The sequence below is a fragment of the Gadus chalcogrammus genome, chromosome 8 (assembly GCF_026213295.1).
Source record: "Gadus chalcogrammus isolate NIFS_2021 chromosome 8, NIFS_Gcha_1.0, whole genome shotgun sequence".
Lineage (NCBI taxonomy): Eukaryota > Metazoa > Chordata > Actinopteri > Gadiformes > Gadidae > Gadus > Gadus chalcogrammus.
The window spans coordinates 12,649,257-12,664,419 of NC_079419.1; the positions used below are offsets into that span (position 1 = coordinate 12,649,257).

Genomic DNA, 15,163 nt, shown 5'->3' on the forward strand with positions numbered 1-15,163 from the left:
GCAAGCAGTTGTAATAACTGATTCATCTGATTCAGCTAAGAATCGCAAAGAGGTCCCTGCGGGCCTCCATACTTGTTGTTATTATGAAGTCTAGTCTCACAAACAATCTGTTGTCCCGTTTTATGTCATAGCCTACGAACGTTTCCTGAACACTTTTATTTCGGAAGAAGGGAAGGTTTACCCAAAGACACGCAAGAGCTGCCGAACCTCCGAGCTGCTTTGAAGGCGGCAAGTGAACCCGCGAGAGATGCAATATCTGATTGGTAGATAGTCAGATCAAGAAACAGCTTGAAAAATGTAGTTCTATGTGTTATGTCCGATCACAATGTGTCCATTAATTAATTAATTAATTAACGGTCACAAGCAATATAATCCTTATAAGGTTTTTGCCAAGAATTCCTTTTCATTTTGATCAACTAATCAATTCAAAGATCTCTCACCTCATATTTATTCATATTTTTTTCAATATACTACATACATCTAATCAACCAATCAAATCATGCAAACGGGTGATTAAGTTTCATAATGAACAGCATTCAATAAAATTGTCAGGTGACTGAATGAGCAGGTGCCAACTGATACAAGTCCTCTCCAGAGCCCGCACTCAGACATCTTGAAGTTGCTGAAATTACGGGTAACCATTTTAATCTCTTCTTGTGGCTGAATAAATTTAGGTTATTCACCTGTTGAAGAGAGAACAGCTGATTGGCTGGCCCTTTTGTCTGTCTCAGCTGTAGCACCTCCCACTAGCCATTGTGCGCCTACACTGGCAACCCTGCAGTATGGTTTGAAGGTGGTAGACGCTGCAGTCTCAAGTGTAAGTGTTGTCTATTGGTTAATCCCACTCACACCTGGTGATATAATAGGGGACCTTTAAATGCTTAAACTCTCACAAGAGGACTGGATTAAGGTTTTGTAATCGGTTAGTTCTGCCATAGCGGGTTTTTGGAAAGAAGTAGATCTGAAGCGTACCATTTGGGGTTTTGACAAGAACAATGACAAAGATCATGATTCATTTTAATTATTCACTATTTATTTCCTTGAGGAGCAAAGTGTGTGCCATCACCCTTAAAGCTACAATAGGCAACTTGAAGAAACCAGCCAGAGTAAACTCGATTTTGAAAGTATCCAACCCCCAAAAAAACACCCTTCCCTTCAGTTATCCCTCCAAATCCACTCCCCCAAAGCACATTACTTGCTCGCTTTAGCAATGGGTTTGTCTTGCCTTGTGGAAAACTCCGGTCATGCGCAATGAGTGCACAGGCAGGTAACCAGGTATACAGACCGACAGGCAATCCAATTATTTTATTCATGGCGAATGAAATGTTTGGAAGGGCTTGCAGCCAGTAAAAATAATTTAACCAAATATAACAAGAAACCAGTCAGAGTAACAAATGTAAGAAAAACATGTGTACAATTAATTTGGTATTCTTAACTTTTATTATTACTTGGCTCTAATCGTTACATTCACATCTAAATCGTTTTGTGAGTCTTGTATAGATCATGTCAATTTGTTTGGCAGTCTTGAAATCCAAGTATAGAAGAAACAAATTTGTTATGCAGGTATACTATATTTTACAGACTGGAATAGCAATATATTATATGCATTATTTAAAATGGTATACAAATGTTAATAATACTAAGGGGAGGCAATATTATGACAAAAACGATCAAATCAATCCTAAATAGACATTTTTCTTTTTCAGCTGACTTTTAGTAATTTCATTCTGAGAACCTATCTTGGGAGAGCTCCCAACTCCTTTAGACTGAGTGCTGACCCATGTAGATCTCGTTGTTCCTCAGTCCGATAACTCTCCCCCATAAGATTAGGGTTAGTGATTATAGTTCTTGGATACTATAAAGCTGTAAACCGAATCCAAGATTCCAATTAGCAATAAATAGGAACAAATATTAAACTGATTTTTTTTCGATCGTAACTATTGAAAATATTTAAAAAAAATTGAATATACAATATATTTATTTAAAATGGATATGGAAAATGGATACAAATAATTATCTAGACCTACATTTCATGTATGCTGAAACATCGAATCACCCACCTGACATAAAAAGGAATAGGCCTTTTTGTTTTGTTTAATTGTAATTTAACTATCAATCGTAAATATATATAATTATATATATATATATATATATATATAATATATATATATATACATTTAAAAAAGCACCATACAAATTCACAAACGCTTCAAGTGTGTGCCTATAGGCTTCTAATTATACATTAGGCTGTAAGGACAGGGTAAACAAGTTCGTTAGGCAGTATATGCCTAGGACCCACATCATTTTAAAGATTGATTTAAGTCATTAAGCTCTTTAAATAACATCAAGGAGGGTTGAAGTGGTGGGTGGGAGGGGCTGACAAGAAGGCGCACTTGGCCTGGAGGTATTAAACCAAAATAAAACGGAAAGGCGACTCCAGCACTTGTGATGAGGTTTTGCCCATCGAACACTTTTTATTCACCTTCTACGATTTCAACTGTTGGACTATTTGCCTTCGGGTTGAGAGCAGGCTATGGATTGACCTGAGGAGACTTAATGAGGACTGTTCAGTTGGTGAGTAATGAGGCTAAAGTATTAATGCAAACAAAAACATTTGGCAATCAGAACAAAGGACAACAGGAAGCCAAGTGTCCTTGACAGCGTTCTTGTGATTTAATCCATATTTGTTTGGCCACTTTAATGCAAGGCTAAACCCATTTAGTATAGGCCCGAATGCGGTCAAATTATTTAAGAATAGAAAAAACCTAGGAAAAAAAACCATTAAAGACGTTATAGATCTGAATGATTGCTGTAAATTGTTGACTAATTCAAACTATCTTGAAATTCGTTGAGACCAATTACATTCCCAATACGTTATTGCAAACCGTTTTAAAAAAGCTTCTCAGACTCCATGTCGTCAAAACGGAACTACAAAATAAAGACATATTTATAAGATCAACGGCAGGTGATTGTGATCGATGACAGGTGAGCGTGTGCGACCGAGGACCGTGTGCGCGTGGCTCTGAGTAATCAGCCCGAACGAGCTACAGCTGTGAGCGCCTGTAGGGAGGGTGAAATGATACTAACGGCGTTATAGAATATCTGGAGACATTAAAGTAAAAGTTGAAGTTAAGTAAAGTTGAAGTTTTCTTGGCCTCGCTGAGGTCTATCTAATTGTCGTTCTTTACGCCTCTCTATCGATGTGAAACATCACAGAATTTACGGTCTTCACCAAAAACCTAAAACGGTTTGGTATAACATCGTGCATGGTGTATAGGCTACAGAATAGCGTACGAAAAAGCAGTTAATTTTGCCTTTTCTTTTTATTATATATAGGCCTAACTATAGCCTATAACCGTCACCTGTCAAAATGTCGGATAAGGCCTACAGTAAAATGGCATTCTCATCGCACGTCGGTTCAGCAGACGACAGCTGATCCCTGACAACACGACGCATGTCAGGGATCCGTTGGTTGACGACATGGCTTTGTTTTGTCTCTAGAAGTCTGGCTGATCGTGTCACCATGTCGGAGGGAGAGCGGCTTCTGACCGACGTCTTCCCGAACCTTCAGGGGGAAACCAACGACTTTGTAAGTCTTAGGACGTCCTGTGTGTGTGTGTGTGTGTGTGTGTGTGTGTGTGTGTGTGTGTGTGTGTGTGTGTGTGTGTGTGTGTGTGTGTGTGTGTGTGTGTGTGTGTGTGTGTGTGTGTGTGTGTGTGTGTGTGTGTGTGTGTGTGTGAAAATAGTCCTATGTCGTTATAAAGAATAAATTGCCATAAATGATCTCCTGCACTTGACCTGACCTTTGTCAGGGCTCCTCCGGGCCTGATGATCTTTTTGAGGAGGAGGACTCGTATTCTCCTTCCTCCCTCATCTCCTCCTCGTCGCGACCCACCGTGAGCTCCGTGCAGTCGGACACCCTGTGCACCTCCTGCGGCCTGGAGATCGTGGACAGATACCTCCTGAAGGTCAGCCCGGACCCATATAGGCAATTCAAAAACAACCAAAATATGTTTTTAATTCGTTTTTTTGTAAAGCAAACTCTATAAGGAAAATGAACTCCACATTTAAGCAGTTTTGAAAGCTGATTTACTCTTAACGGTGCATTCATAATTGGCATCCTTTTTAAAAAAAAATGTATTTGACTTTATGGATGTTGTTGTCGATAGGTGAACAACTTATGCTGGCACGGTCGCTGCCTCGCGTGCAGCGTCTGCCAGACTGCGCTGGGACGGCACGTAAGCTGCTACATCAAAGACAAGCAGATCTTCTGCAAACTCGACTACTTCAGGTATGTAAAGATCGAAGGCATTCAAAGACGGAAGCATAGCCTAGACATTTCAATAGGGGACGTAAAATAAATAATGTGACCTTTTATCATGTAAAAAAAAAAATGAGAAATGATTCTGACTGGACATTTGATCTCGTCTCGAATAAGGACTTATTGTGTAGCTCTTAATGGGTAGTAAAAGATAGGCAATGCATTATCACAAATGGAATCAAAAAGTGAGTTATATGGCTTAATGGATACAATATTTCCCTAAAATTGAGACAATAAAAATTACAAATAACAATAAAATAAACATAATTTGCTACTTTTTGTAATATATTAATAAATAATAATAATGCTTAATTTAATTAAACGACCTAAATGCATTTGACTGGTCTCTCTTTAACTGAGCTATTTTGTAAAAAAAGATTTAACAATGATGCTCTTCTGCAGGAGGTATGGTACGCGCTGCGCGCGCTGCGGCCGCAACATGCACTCAAACGACTGGGTGCGCCAGGCACGCGGTCGGACCTTCCACATTGCGTGCTTCTCCTGCCACTCGTGCAAGCGGCAGCTGTCCACCGGAGAGGAGTTCGGCTTGGTGGAAGACCGCGTACTCTGCCGTCCGCATTACGACATCATGATGGAGAACATTAAGCGCACGCAGGAAAGCAGTGAGTGGACCGGACGCTTATCAATGCAGTCGCGTGTGAGCAACAATTCACTGAAGTGGAAGACCATATCACCAGATTTCCCCAATGCAATAAACCCGTTATGGCGATAGCTATATGGGAAAATACAGGTGTTAACGCTTTTGGTAGACCCACTTAGGCCTATGTTATGATTTCGAAATGTACCTTTATACGACCAATTCTGGAAGCACTGTTTTTGTGATGTCAGATCTTGAATGTTTTATTTTTCCTAACCATTTTCTCTTTTCTGTAGCTCATGCAGATTGTGGTAAAAAGAAAACACCTTCTATAACACCTTCATATGTTGTTTATTTCATTTTTAAAATTAGTTTATTTTATTTGTTAATATAAAGCTACAACAAAAACGAACTTTAACTAAAATAAAATCAACAATGGCAAATAATGGATAGTCATTTTGACGTGGAGACGCTTTAAGGCGCAGGAGGTGGGAAACACCGGCAATCAAAGCTGGGAGAGGAACCATTTGAGTCACTGTGCCCATGCCCCCTGTAGGCCCATTTGGTCAGTGCTTTAATCTGCCGGCCTCTGTTTTCTGTCACTCAGACAAAGTCCAAGTGGAGGAAACTGAGCCTTCAGACCAAGACGTCAGCAGTTCAAAATCCAAGCCCAACAAGAGAGCCAGGACCAGCTTCACTGCCGACCAGCTACAGGTATACTGCCTATTAAGATAGCCACGTTGAGACGGGAAACCGAGCAATCACGATGGAAGTGAAGTGCATATTTGAGCTAAAAGGCCTGTATTATACCATCAGGTGTGGTGATGTTAATTAGCCATTATAAAATCACACCCAACATATGCATGACAGACGGATCAGCCTATCTTACCCTAGTTGACTGTACTATAGGCTGATCCGTCCATAATACATCTGGCTGGACATGCCCAAACGTTGGGTTAAAATGGGGGTCCTTTGTAAGGTGAGGTTACTGTATTTTCTGTAGATAATGCAGGGCCAGTTTGCGAACGACAACAACCCAGACGCCCAGACGCTGCAGATCCTAGCCGAGAGAACCGGGCTGAGCCGCAGGGTTATACAGGTATGCAGAATTCACTGTACGTCCATTTGGATAATTAATAAATCTGTTTCTCCACAAAGGAATATGCTAAACCAACGCCTCTAGTGTTGACTAAATATGTGGTGGGCACCAGGTAGCTCCTCAGTAATATGTACCTTCACCTACACACACTACAGGTGTGGTTCCAGAACTGCCGTGCCCGCCAAAAGAAACATGTGTACCCAAACCTGGGCCCGTCTACGGTCATGACACTGATTCCTTCTGGTCAGCTGACACCACCCCTGGATAACCTGCAATACTCGTCCTACATCACTTCTGACCCCACCATGACTTACATGAACAGTAAGTCCCTCACTGACGCCATTCAATTCAAGTCTTTATTGGATTTATTATGTCTTGATTCTGTAACAAAGAATATTTTTTTTATGGATATTCCAAAAACTTTCCACACCAAATAAAATCGATTTTTGGGGCCAGAAGAACGGGTCGTACACGAATAATTGTATGCATGATTTTCAATTGTGTCTTTTCTATTTAACAGTTGACTCTTCACCCACACTGCTGTTCAGGCAAATGACCTCCCATTCAATGACAAACTGCCAGTGAGCCACGCCTCAGCTCTGACTGGCCATTGGTCGACCACTTCCAAGGGCTGACTCTAATTGATTGATGGCTAACCATGTCTGTTACATGTCTGTAAATGAGAAATGGTTGCAGGGGCTATACCACTTTATGGAATTTGATGTCAATTAATTTATTTGAAGAAAAAAATGTTCAAGCACTTTGTTTGTAATGCACACAATGTATTAATTGTTTGTCAATGGGTTATTTTATTTTATTTAACATTATGTAAATGTTAATTATGTTGATAAACATAAGATTTATTTTAAGAATCTGACTTAAGTGACCTTCAAAACACTTTCAAATGAGAAAAAAAAAGTAAGCTGTCAAGTTTGAAGACCTGGTTTAATGAACTATCAACCTATGGCCTTTGTGGCATCGATTTCTTGCCCAGGTGTTTTGTTTTCTGTTTTTGTTTTATTGCCAAGTTGGAAGGCGTGTGTCTGGATCGCTCTGCGATATCTTTGGTTTGTAACTCTTGATTATGCAGGATAAGGGGCTGCCCATTTATTGCTGCAAATAAATTAAGATCTTGCACATAATGATGACATTGTGGCCATCCCCTGGTTGTTTTCTGTTCCATGGTAAGGCTAAATATGATGTCGAGCAGGAATCAAAATAGTGCAAGGGGCGGAGTTGCATCTTATTTTCTGTTTTGATATTCTACTGAAAAAAACAACTAATTCTCGCTAAATGGGTGTATCGTCAAAAAAAAAGGTTTTTTCTACTGCTTGTAGTTTGTTTGCCAAATTTACCTACAGCCTCATTGGTTGAAACAAATAGGAAACAAATGAAAAAGACCCGGCTCACAAAGATGACCTTGTCCACAGACTTGTGAGAATATATCGCTCTCGCTCCTATAGTTGCCTCAAGGGGCAACATTTACATCAACTATCGATTGATACCCTAGTGACCTACTGAAGTTTGACCAGTGATAAATACAAGAAAATAACCTAATATCCACAGTTGATCAGTGAGATGTCTTACTCCTGACGTATCCCCAATAAGAACACAGTGATTTGTATAAAAGCGTCTGCTGAATGACTGAACACAATACCATTGTGTTCAACTACACGCTGCTGAAGCCAGGCCCGGGGTTAATGGTGACGGACAATGGACACCGCTAATGTCACCGTGCAAGAATAGGGCATGTTTTTATTGGAAACTCACAATCAAAGGCATTGAGTCATGAGCTGAGGGGCAGGCAGGATAACGCCACCACCTGTCCAACAGACGTCACCACTTCCTGAATTGTGTTTGAAATGTGATACTAAGTTTTGTATTTTTAGTTATTTCTTATACTAAAGTAAAGATAACGCAGTCCTCTTATAAGTAAATGGTATGTATGAAGAGAACCGTAGCTACTAGCATGTGACCATTAACAATTTAATGATCGATCTCGACCCCAAAAGTCATTATAAATTATTATTTTTGCCTATTATCTCCATGTAATTGTTTATTAATGGAATAAAATATTTCATACAGATTTTTGATCACGCATTACACTCACACAAAATAAATGCGTTTCATCACTCGTTATCACACAATTCCACAATATAACACCAGTACCGTGCATGGAATCGAAAAGTCATGATCACAGAAGATGGAAGGTCCATTAGGAGGAGCAGTTCCAAGTTCCACACACTCCATCGCCGTGACAACACTCACAGGCAGGTCATGGTACTGATCCAATCGAGCCTGGAGTTCCAGACGGAAATGAATGAAAAGCCCAGAGGAAGGAAGCCATCGAGACGAAGAGCCTCCTGAGTGTGTGTGCGTCCATCCAGGTGGGCCACAGACACTCCACAGGCCCTGGTTCCTCCATACACTAGCGACCCAGGATAGCACACAGCATGAAAATGGTGATGTCCGTGGATCAGGAGGGGGGGGGGGGGGGGGGGATCAGTTTAGACGAGCTGGGGCATGGCTCATCAACCCAACTGGGTCACCGTTAAAGCCAATGACCCCCAGGTGAGACCAACGAGGATGTGACCGAGTACAGCGCAAGAGACAAGGGTTAACACAACATCCCTCACGCATCCCAATATAAAATCACCAAGCGGGTGAAGAGCTGTAGCCAGACCTTCTGACCCGTACTCCACAAGCACTCTGGACTTCAGGCCTAGGTCTCTCCATGCTTGTACAAAAGGCACTCGTAAGAAAAACTTGGGTCAAAAACACAGAACATTAACAGCAGAGGAAAATTCTACAAAAACTAGTTTTACAAAGTAAAAGTCGTACCATGTTTTTGAGTTATCGCCTTTCGATACTTAGAATTCGTTTTTTTCACAGAAACAACTGTACATCTAATTTGTGCTTATTTGTTTGTACTAAATTAGCAAATCCAGACAGAAACAACTTTTTATTATTTAGTATAGATAACTACTGTGTTATCTATACTGAATCGGACCACCGGATATCAACCATATCAGCTAGCACTCCTCCTTGCTAGCTTATGGACTTCCATCTCCAGACCCATTTTGCAACACAAATAATGTACAGAAAACAGGGCTTATGATGTTAATCAGTATTGAGCAAGATGGCTTAAGTCTTCAGAACTAGGTTGATTGCAGTGGGCCATTACGACTCAAGAGATGGATTATTAAACAGAAACCATCACCAGCTTTTTTCTAACATAAAGCAGTTATTCGCTTACATTATAAAAAAGCAGAGGCGAACACCCTTTAACAACTAACAATTCTTGCGTCATTCAATACATTTTGAAGTTAAGCACTTAAGTACTTGCCTGTAGAATCATAAAATTAACAGGCAGTGACCATTTGGCCTTATTCACCTAGTGACCATATTGATAGGGAAGGGACCAAGATGACAAGCTGGCCGCTAGGTGAATAAGTTCCATTTTACCAGGAGCAGTAGGACAGTTGGTAGATAAAACCAGTGAAATTGCCCGTTGCTAGGACCATACATTGACATGAATTTTTTTTATAATCACATGTAAAAGTATCATGCATGATCATGATCTAAACTCAATGTAGAACGGAACAATGCCATTGTTTATTCTTGCTTTGATGCATTTTTCTGGTTTCAAATAGCTTCAAGCAAGGTATTCCTCAGTATCATGTCTGCCAAGAAAACGGGAATGACCGGAAATACGGGGATATGACATAGAGATGGGTTTACAGGGAAGGGTGTGTATTGAAAGAGTGTTATCTAGACAGGGGGATAACCACCGGCCAGGGGTCAAACCAAACCCGCAAAGACGAGTAACGGCAACAATGTGTTTCACGTTTCCCCGTAATCCCGATGTCAGGTGAAATCTGGTTTAGCGAGCTGGTTTACGAGGACCTCCCTGTGTCTCTGATGGTTTCTGGCATGGTTGTGCTCCATATTGCTACCACTACGCTACTTAACAGGTCCGGTTTCTTTTGTGTGTCTTTGTACAACGATGAGATGCGTTTAAATGTCTCGGCTCACGGCTTCGGGGTACATCAGTGCTTCTCGGGGACCCAGTTTGGCAGCTTCTCCAGGAGAGCCTTGTGGTCCAGGCCAACGGTGGCCACCAGGCCACCGCTGTTTCCCTCGCTGCCGCTGTAGTCGATGACTTCCCCCTTGAGCGTAGTCATCTTGCCCCCTGAACACATGACCAGAGACACAACGGCTCACCATCAGAACCACAAAGTCTTGTACTGCTGGGTAAAGCCCTGGCGAGTCACATACAAGGGATTTAGCTGTTTAAGGTTTTTCGACGCTGGGGGTAAAAGTGCACCAGAATAAAACGATTAATAGAGACAAATTCCCTGGTGGATTGACTCTCGGATGGGTGCTCTTGGAAGGGAGCAATGGAGTTTAGAGCTGCCGTAGAAAGTTTGCATTGAAAATGACTGAGGGTTTGAGTAGTTGTACTGGTGCCAGAACTAGTAAGCATCCTATCAAATGGGACACAGCCATAGTGCATAGTGTCGTGGTTTCTACTAATGGCAAAGAAAAACCTGCATCCGATTATGGCGTCATTACCCAGAGCTTCTACCAGGGCGGCACCAGCGCAGATGTCCCACTTCTTGATGAAGGTCACATGGATGTAGACATCAGCCTGGTCTGAAGTGGCGGCCGTGTCATGAGGGAGGGGCTCCACAAGGGAAAGGACCTTGTAGCCTGAGAGACGGCAAACCGAAAGCACACACACACACACACACACACACACACACACACACACACACACACACACACACACACACACACACACACACACACACACACACACACACACACACACACACACACACACACACACACACACACACACACACCAAAATCAGAATAGGGCTTGTACATCAGATTGCATCATGGGATATTTGTGGCTATTCTTGTGATGGGGTACTGTAAAATCCTAAATCAACGTACATGTCACCTAACCTTGGTAAATCTGAGCTTTGTTCGGCCACGCCTTGCATGAGAAACTGGTGGCATTTTCAAGCGCTAAAGTTCTCCCCATAGTGACACATCATTTCCCGACAGACCTCTGCTCCTGAACTTCCGAAAAGGAGGCGGTCATTGCGGTGTGAGGTCACACTGAACAAGACCGATACATATACATGAGTTAAATCAAGTCTCCTCTGAATGAGTATTACATCTCCCTCTCCCCCTTTTAGAATCTTCATTCGGCTCTTCAAACATTTACACATCCTGTTGAGCGCTATGTAAAACTGACGTGTCTATGATGTGTACTCACACAAACCGGAGACACCAGTGACCATGTTTGATGTTCTTTGATGATATACATTTAATATGTAATAGCAGGCCCTTTAAGCCCAAGTATCTTAATGTCAATGCAAGCCAGCATTCACATCTATATTTTGAACATCAGTAGAAGTTGGGCCCCGCAGCAGATACTCACCGGCTCCGCCTGCTGGTGTAATGGTGGTTGTGTTCCCGAAGGCGTCCTGAATGAAGCTCTTCACCTTCCCTGCGTGCGAGCGCGACACGATCACCTTGGGTGGGCTGCTGATGTAGGAGGTCCGCGCACGTACGTTGGTGCCATGGCCCACAAACGCCCAGGCTGGGGTCACCCATCAGGGGGTCACAGGGATGCATAGGGAAGAGGAAGGAAGGGATGGATTGATCAATTGATAGAGACAGACGGACAGATGCAAATACAGATGCATTGACAGACCAATGCAAAGACAAACATTGGCAAAGACAGGCTGATGCATAGAGAGGTTCACTATCTTTTCCTGGACCTGTTAAGATCGACTCTAACTCCATGGGTGTGAGAGATTGTACAACAAAGCATAAATTAAAATCCCATAGTGTTGGTTAATAACTACCGGGAGCTGCTATATTGACATACATACCCCCTGAGGATTTTAATTACAATTGTATACAGAAACAAGCTGACATACATTCATGCGCTTGACACTGGTGACAACTTGCGGCTCTGACAGACTTAACATTTTAAACATTAACAACTTGTGTAACATGACTTGTACCATGTGTCACTAACACACAGCCCTAGCCGAGCTCTAGCCGGTTATGAATGAAAGTCGAATCAAAGGAACATTGATTACCGGTGTCTCCGGTGAAGGGCTTATGTATGACTCCAATGACCGGTTTACCGTCCACCGCCACACACACCATGGTGGTGACGTACTGGGACATGTTCTCTACAGAGAGAGAGAGACATTGAGAGAGAGAGAGACAGAGAGAGGTGAGGGCGAGATCAAGAAAGGCAGGGGAGGTGATTCAGAGCAGGAAAGAAAGGGTTTGGTTTTATGGTGAGGAAACACAAAGACATGAATATTGGGTATAAGCGGTGAGGTTGTGGCATTTCATCCAAATAAAGTCAACACTCTGGAGACTGGAACAACAGGCACAAGACTGGAACAGACAAAATAGCCCACAAGCAACAAGGATACAATCTTAAACCTAGAATGCAATTGTTGTGTCTCTTGGCACCTAAGTACTTAACACGACTAGTAGCTAAGAATGGTTGGGCTGTAGCCAGACCAGTTTAGCTCATCGCTTAGCTTGCCCGTTTGTCAACAGTATGTTGAAAAAGTATAAACTTAAAAACGTACACGATGCAAGATCTGCACACTCTGCTCCTCATCCCTCTCTACTGTCCTTTGGGTCGGAGTGAACTTTAGACGTGATTAAGTTGTTAAGTAGCAAGAAGTCCATTAACCAATCAGTGCATTGGACCTACCGGTGTACTCCTGTGTGGCGTCCAGGGGGTCGATCCACACGGTGACCGTGTGAGCAGGAACCTCATGCCCCTCGGGGACCTTCTCCAGGATGTCAGACGGGATGTCCCTGTTCCAGACCTCGTCCTCACCCACGGAATTGTCGTGCTCCTCGCTGTTCACCTGCACAGGACACACACACACGCACACTTTATATTACGGAGCCTAGTGCTTGGGATTTGCATGGTTGGCATTGCTGACACAAGAGAATTAGACACACCTTACCTCTATGTAGATTCCTTTAAACAAATTATGTCCCATCGGGAATGTAAAGATAAGTAAGCAGGTTAATGAAAGAATGCTATTTTTCTGCTTGACTTGTCTAACCTGAATGGTGAAGCTACTCTGCACTTCACTACAGTTTCTCCATAAGAAATGTATTCGTGAGGAACGTGGAATTATGCCACGGGACATACATAGGCAATGTACATTCAGTATAATTTCAGTATATTCATGCAAATGTACGTTGCTTGCGGAGGCAGGATCGTGCAGTAGTGGCTAGGCTGTTCAGCCTGCTTCTCGATGAAATGCTGTATTCACTGAATGTCCCTTTTAATCACAGCTTTTGCCACGTGACTTAATGTAGACATTTCCACATGTGTTATCCGTGTTTCCTATCGCGCTGCATGTACCTTGAGCGCTGGGTAGGTGTTCTTCATCAGGTAGAACATCTTCTTGTGGGACCTGAGGTCACCCAGCGTCATTAATTCACTGGCTCCCTCTTTGGTCTTGCCCTTTGTCCTCTCGTCCAGGGTGTTCTCCTCTCTGACCTTCTTCACCTAGGGCGGGTCAAAAGATTAAAATACAAAATTACGATTTTTTTTTAATTTACGGTTTTCGAGAAGGAACAAATCTTTCACAGAGAAGTGTGTGATTTGGACCCATCAGAGAAAATTGGGGCATTGCCTTTAACACTGGGAAACATAACTATTAATAGTTCTCACCTCTTTGCCTCCCTGCACCGCCGCTTCCACAGACAATGCAAGCAGATCCCTCAGATCCACTTTGCTTCCCTGCCTGCACTCAGAGACAGCAGAGAGGACCCATTGAAGTGAGAAAACTGTAGATATTCTGATACGCATGGCATGATTTGCAATGACATCTCAGCCGGAAATCTCCCTAATGTGTCCCATTTAATTCCCGTCAAATCTGAATGATTGATTCACACAACATTCTCGAGTTTGAATAGAGTTATCCATCTCGAAGTGACAAAATAAAACGTGAAATAACTTTTAATTGAATTTATTACCATGCTGCTATTGTAAAGCCCACATATCACTTTTGTATCTCTCCTCAGAATCATTATCATTACATACAAATAGAAGAATAAGTTCCCTCACCAAATACTGATAATGAAAACAGTACGTTCATTATTACACTTTAATTGAGAACATGTGCAACGTTTTTCTTTTTTACACATAAATTCCGTCAACGTACACTTCCAGCGAGACAGCAACACCTGGGCATCATGCAGATGACACGTCACCCCCTACCTCAAGCAGCAGTATCACCAGTGAAAACTACGTTCAGTTTTACACTATAATCGATAACATATACCATGCCCTCTACAGATTGATTTTTCGTTAGTCACATTATTTATAACATAATGGTGATGCCATTGGTTAGAGGCCCCCCCAAGAGCCCCCAGAATAGTCACTGAGGGTAACGACGTAGTGTTAGAGACTATAAATCCCAACGACTGACCTGAAAGCAGCCACCCGGTTGGAGATGACTCCAGCATACAGATGGTAGATCACTCCGACTCCCAGGAGGCAGAAGATGGCCACACCGAGAGGCGACAGGCGGATACCCATCGGTGCCATTGTATCGTGTGTCTCTACTATCTATTGTCGCTCATTTAACCCTTACACAGTCCCTACAAACTGATGTACCTGTTTCCAATAGCACAAACTAGAGAGGGTTTGTATCGCTAACTCGCACGATACCCTTCCATGACACACATTTCCCAGCAATGCCTTCTTGTTCATGCACAACCGTACACAACACAGGGGTTTGAAGTATATCCAAGCAAAAGGGGATCTGTGGAAGAAACAAGAGATGGTACATTGAGCTTGTCTGCTAGCCAGTTTAGCGGTCTGACATTGTCAAGAGATTTGTCAAACAAAATTAAGCTAACCAAACAAAACGATACGCGAGTGTTGTTGCTATTCGTGCTGTCATCCCGCTGCTACAGGTATATTTCAAGCACCAGGTGATCTGTTAACTCCTCCAGGTACAGTGCCTGAACGGGTTTTTCATTTTAATGTGAAGATAAGAATACTGAACCATTGAACAATCACATCTCTGTCATTTTCTCTATACGTTTACAATGGGCGGGGCTGACG

General features: G+C 42.4%; 2 protein-coding genes across 3 annotated transcripts; one reads left to right on the forward strand and one right to left on the reverse strand.

Annotated features, from left to right (window-relative positions):
* Window positions 1–2,364: 2,364 nt before the first annotated feature.
* Window positions 2,365–7,192, forward strand: LOC130387074 (LIM/homeobox protein Lhx8-like). 2 transcript variants are annotated; one of them, XM_056596022.1, is made up of 9 exons: window positions 2,365–2,574; window positions 3,502–3,589; window positions 3,813–3,968; window positions 4,170–4,291; window positions 4,724–4,944; window positions 5,527–5,633; window positions 5,923–6,018; window positions 6,174–6,339; window positions 6,539–7,189. In XM_056596022.1, the coding sequence occupies exons 2-9, from the start codon at window positions 3,524–3,526 to the stop codon at window positions 6,601–6,603; spliced, it is 999 nt and encodes a 332-aa protein (XP_056451997.1). In that variant the 5' UTR covers window positions 2,365–2,574; window positions 3,502–3,523; the 3' UTR covers window positions 6,604–7,189. The 2 variants fall into 2 exon arrangements, with proteins under 2 accessions (XP_056451997.1, XP_056451998.1); XM_056596023.1 differs by having other exon boundaries at window positions 2,401–2,574; window positions 3,843–3,968; window positions 6,539–7,192.
* On the reverse strand, window positions 5,373–15,154 carry bpnt2 (3'(2'), 5'-bisphosphate nucleotidase 2). Its single transcript, XM_056596020.1, has 9 exons — window positions 14,956–15,154; window positions 14,523–14,858; window positions 13,763–13,835; window positions 13,451–13,597; window positions 12,782–12,941; window positions 12,144–12,239; window positions 11,474–11,635; window positions 10,594–10,731; window positions 5,373–10,210 (listed from the first exon to the last, which is right to left on the reverse strand). Exons 2-9 carry the CDS (start codon window positions 14,639–14,641, stop codon window positions 10,068–10,070), a joined length of 1,038 nt encoding a protein of 345 aa, XP_056451995.1. The 5' UTR covers window positions 14,642–14,858; window positions 14,956–15,154; the 3' UTR covers window positions 5,373–10,067.
* Between the last annotated feature and the right edge of the window lie 9 nt (window positions 15,155–15,163).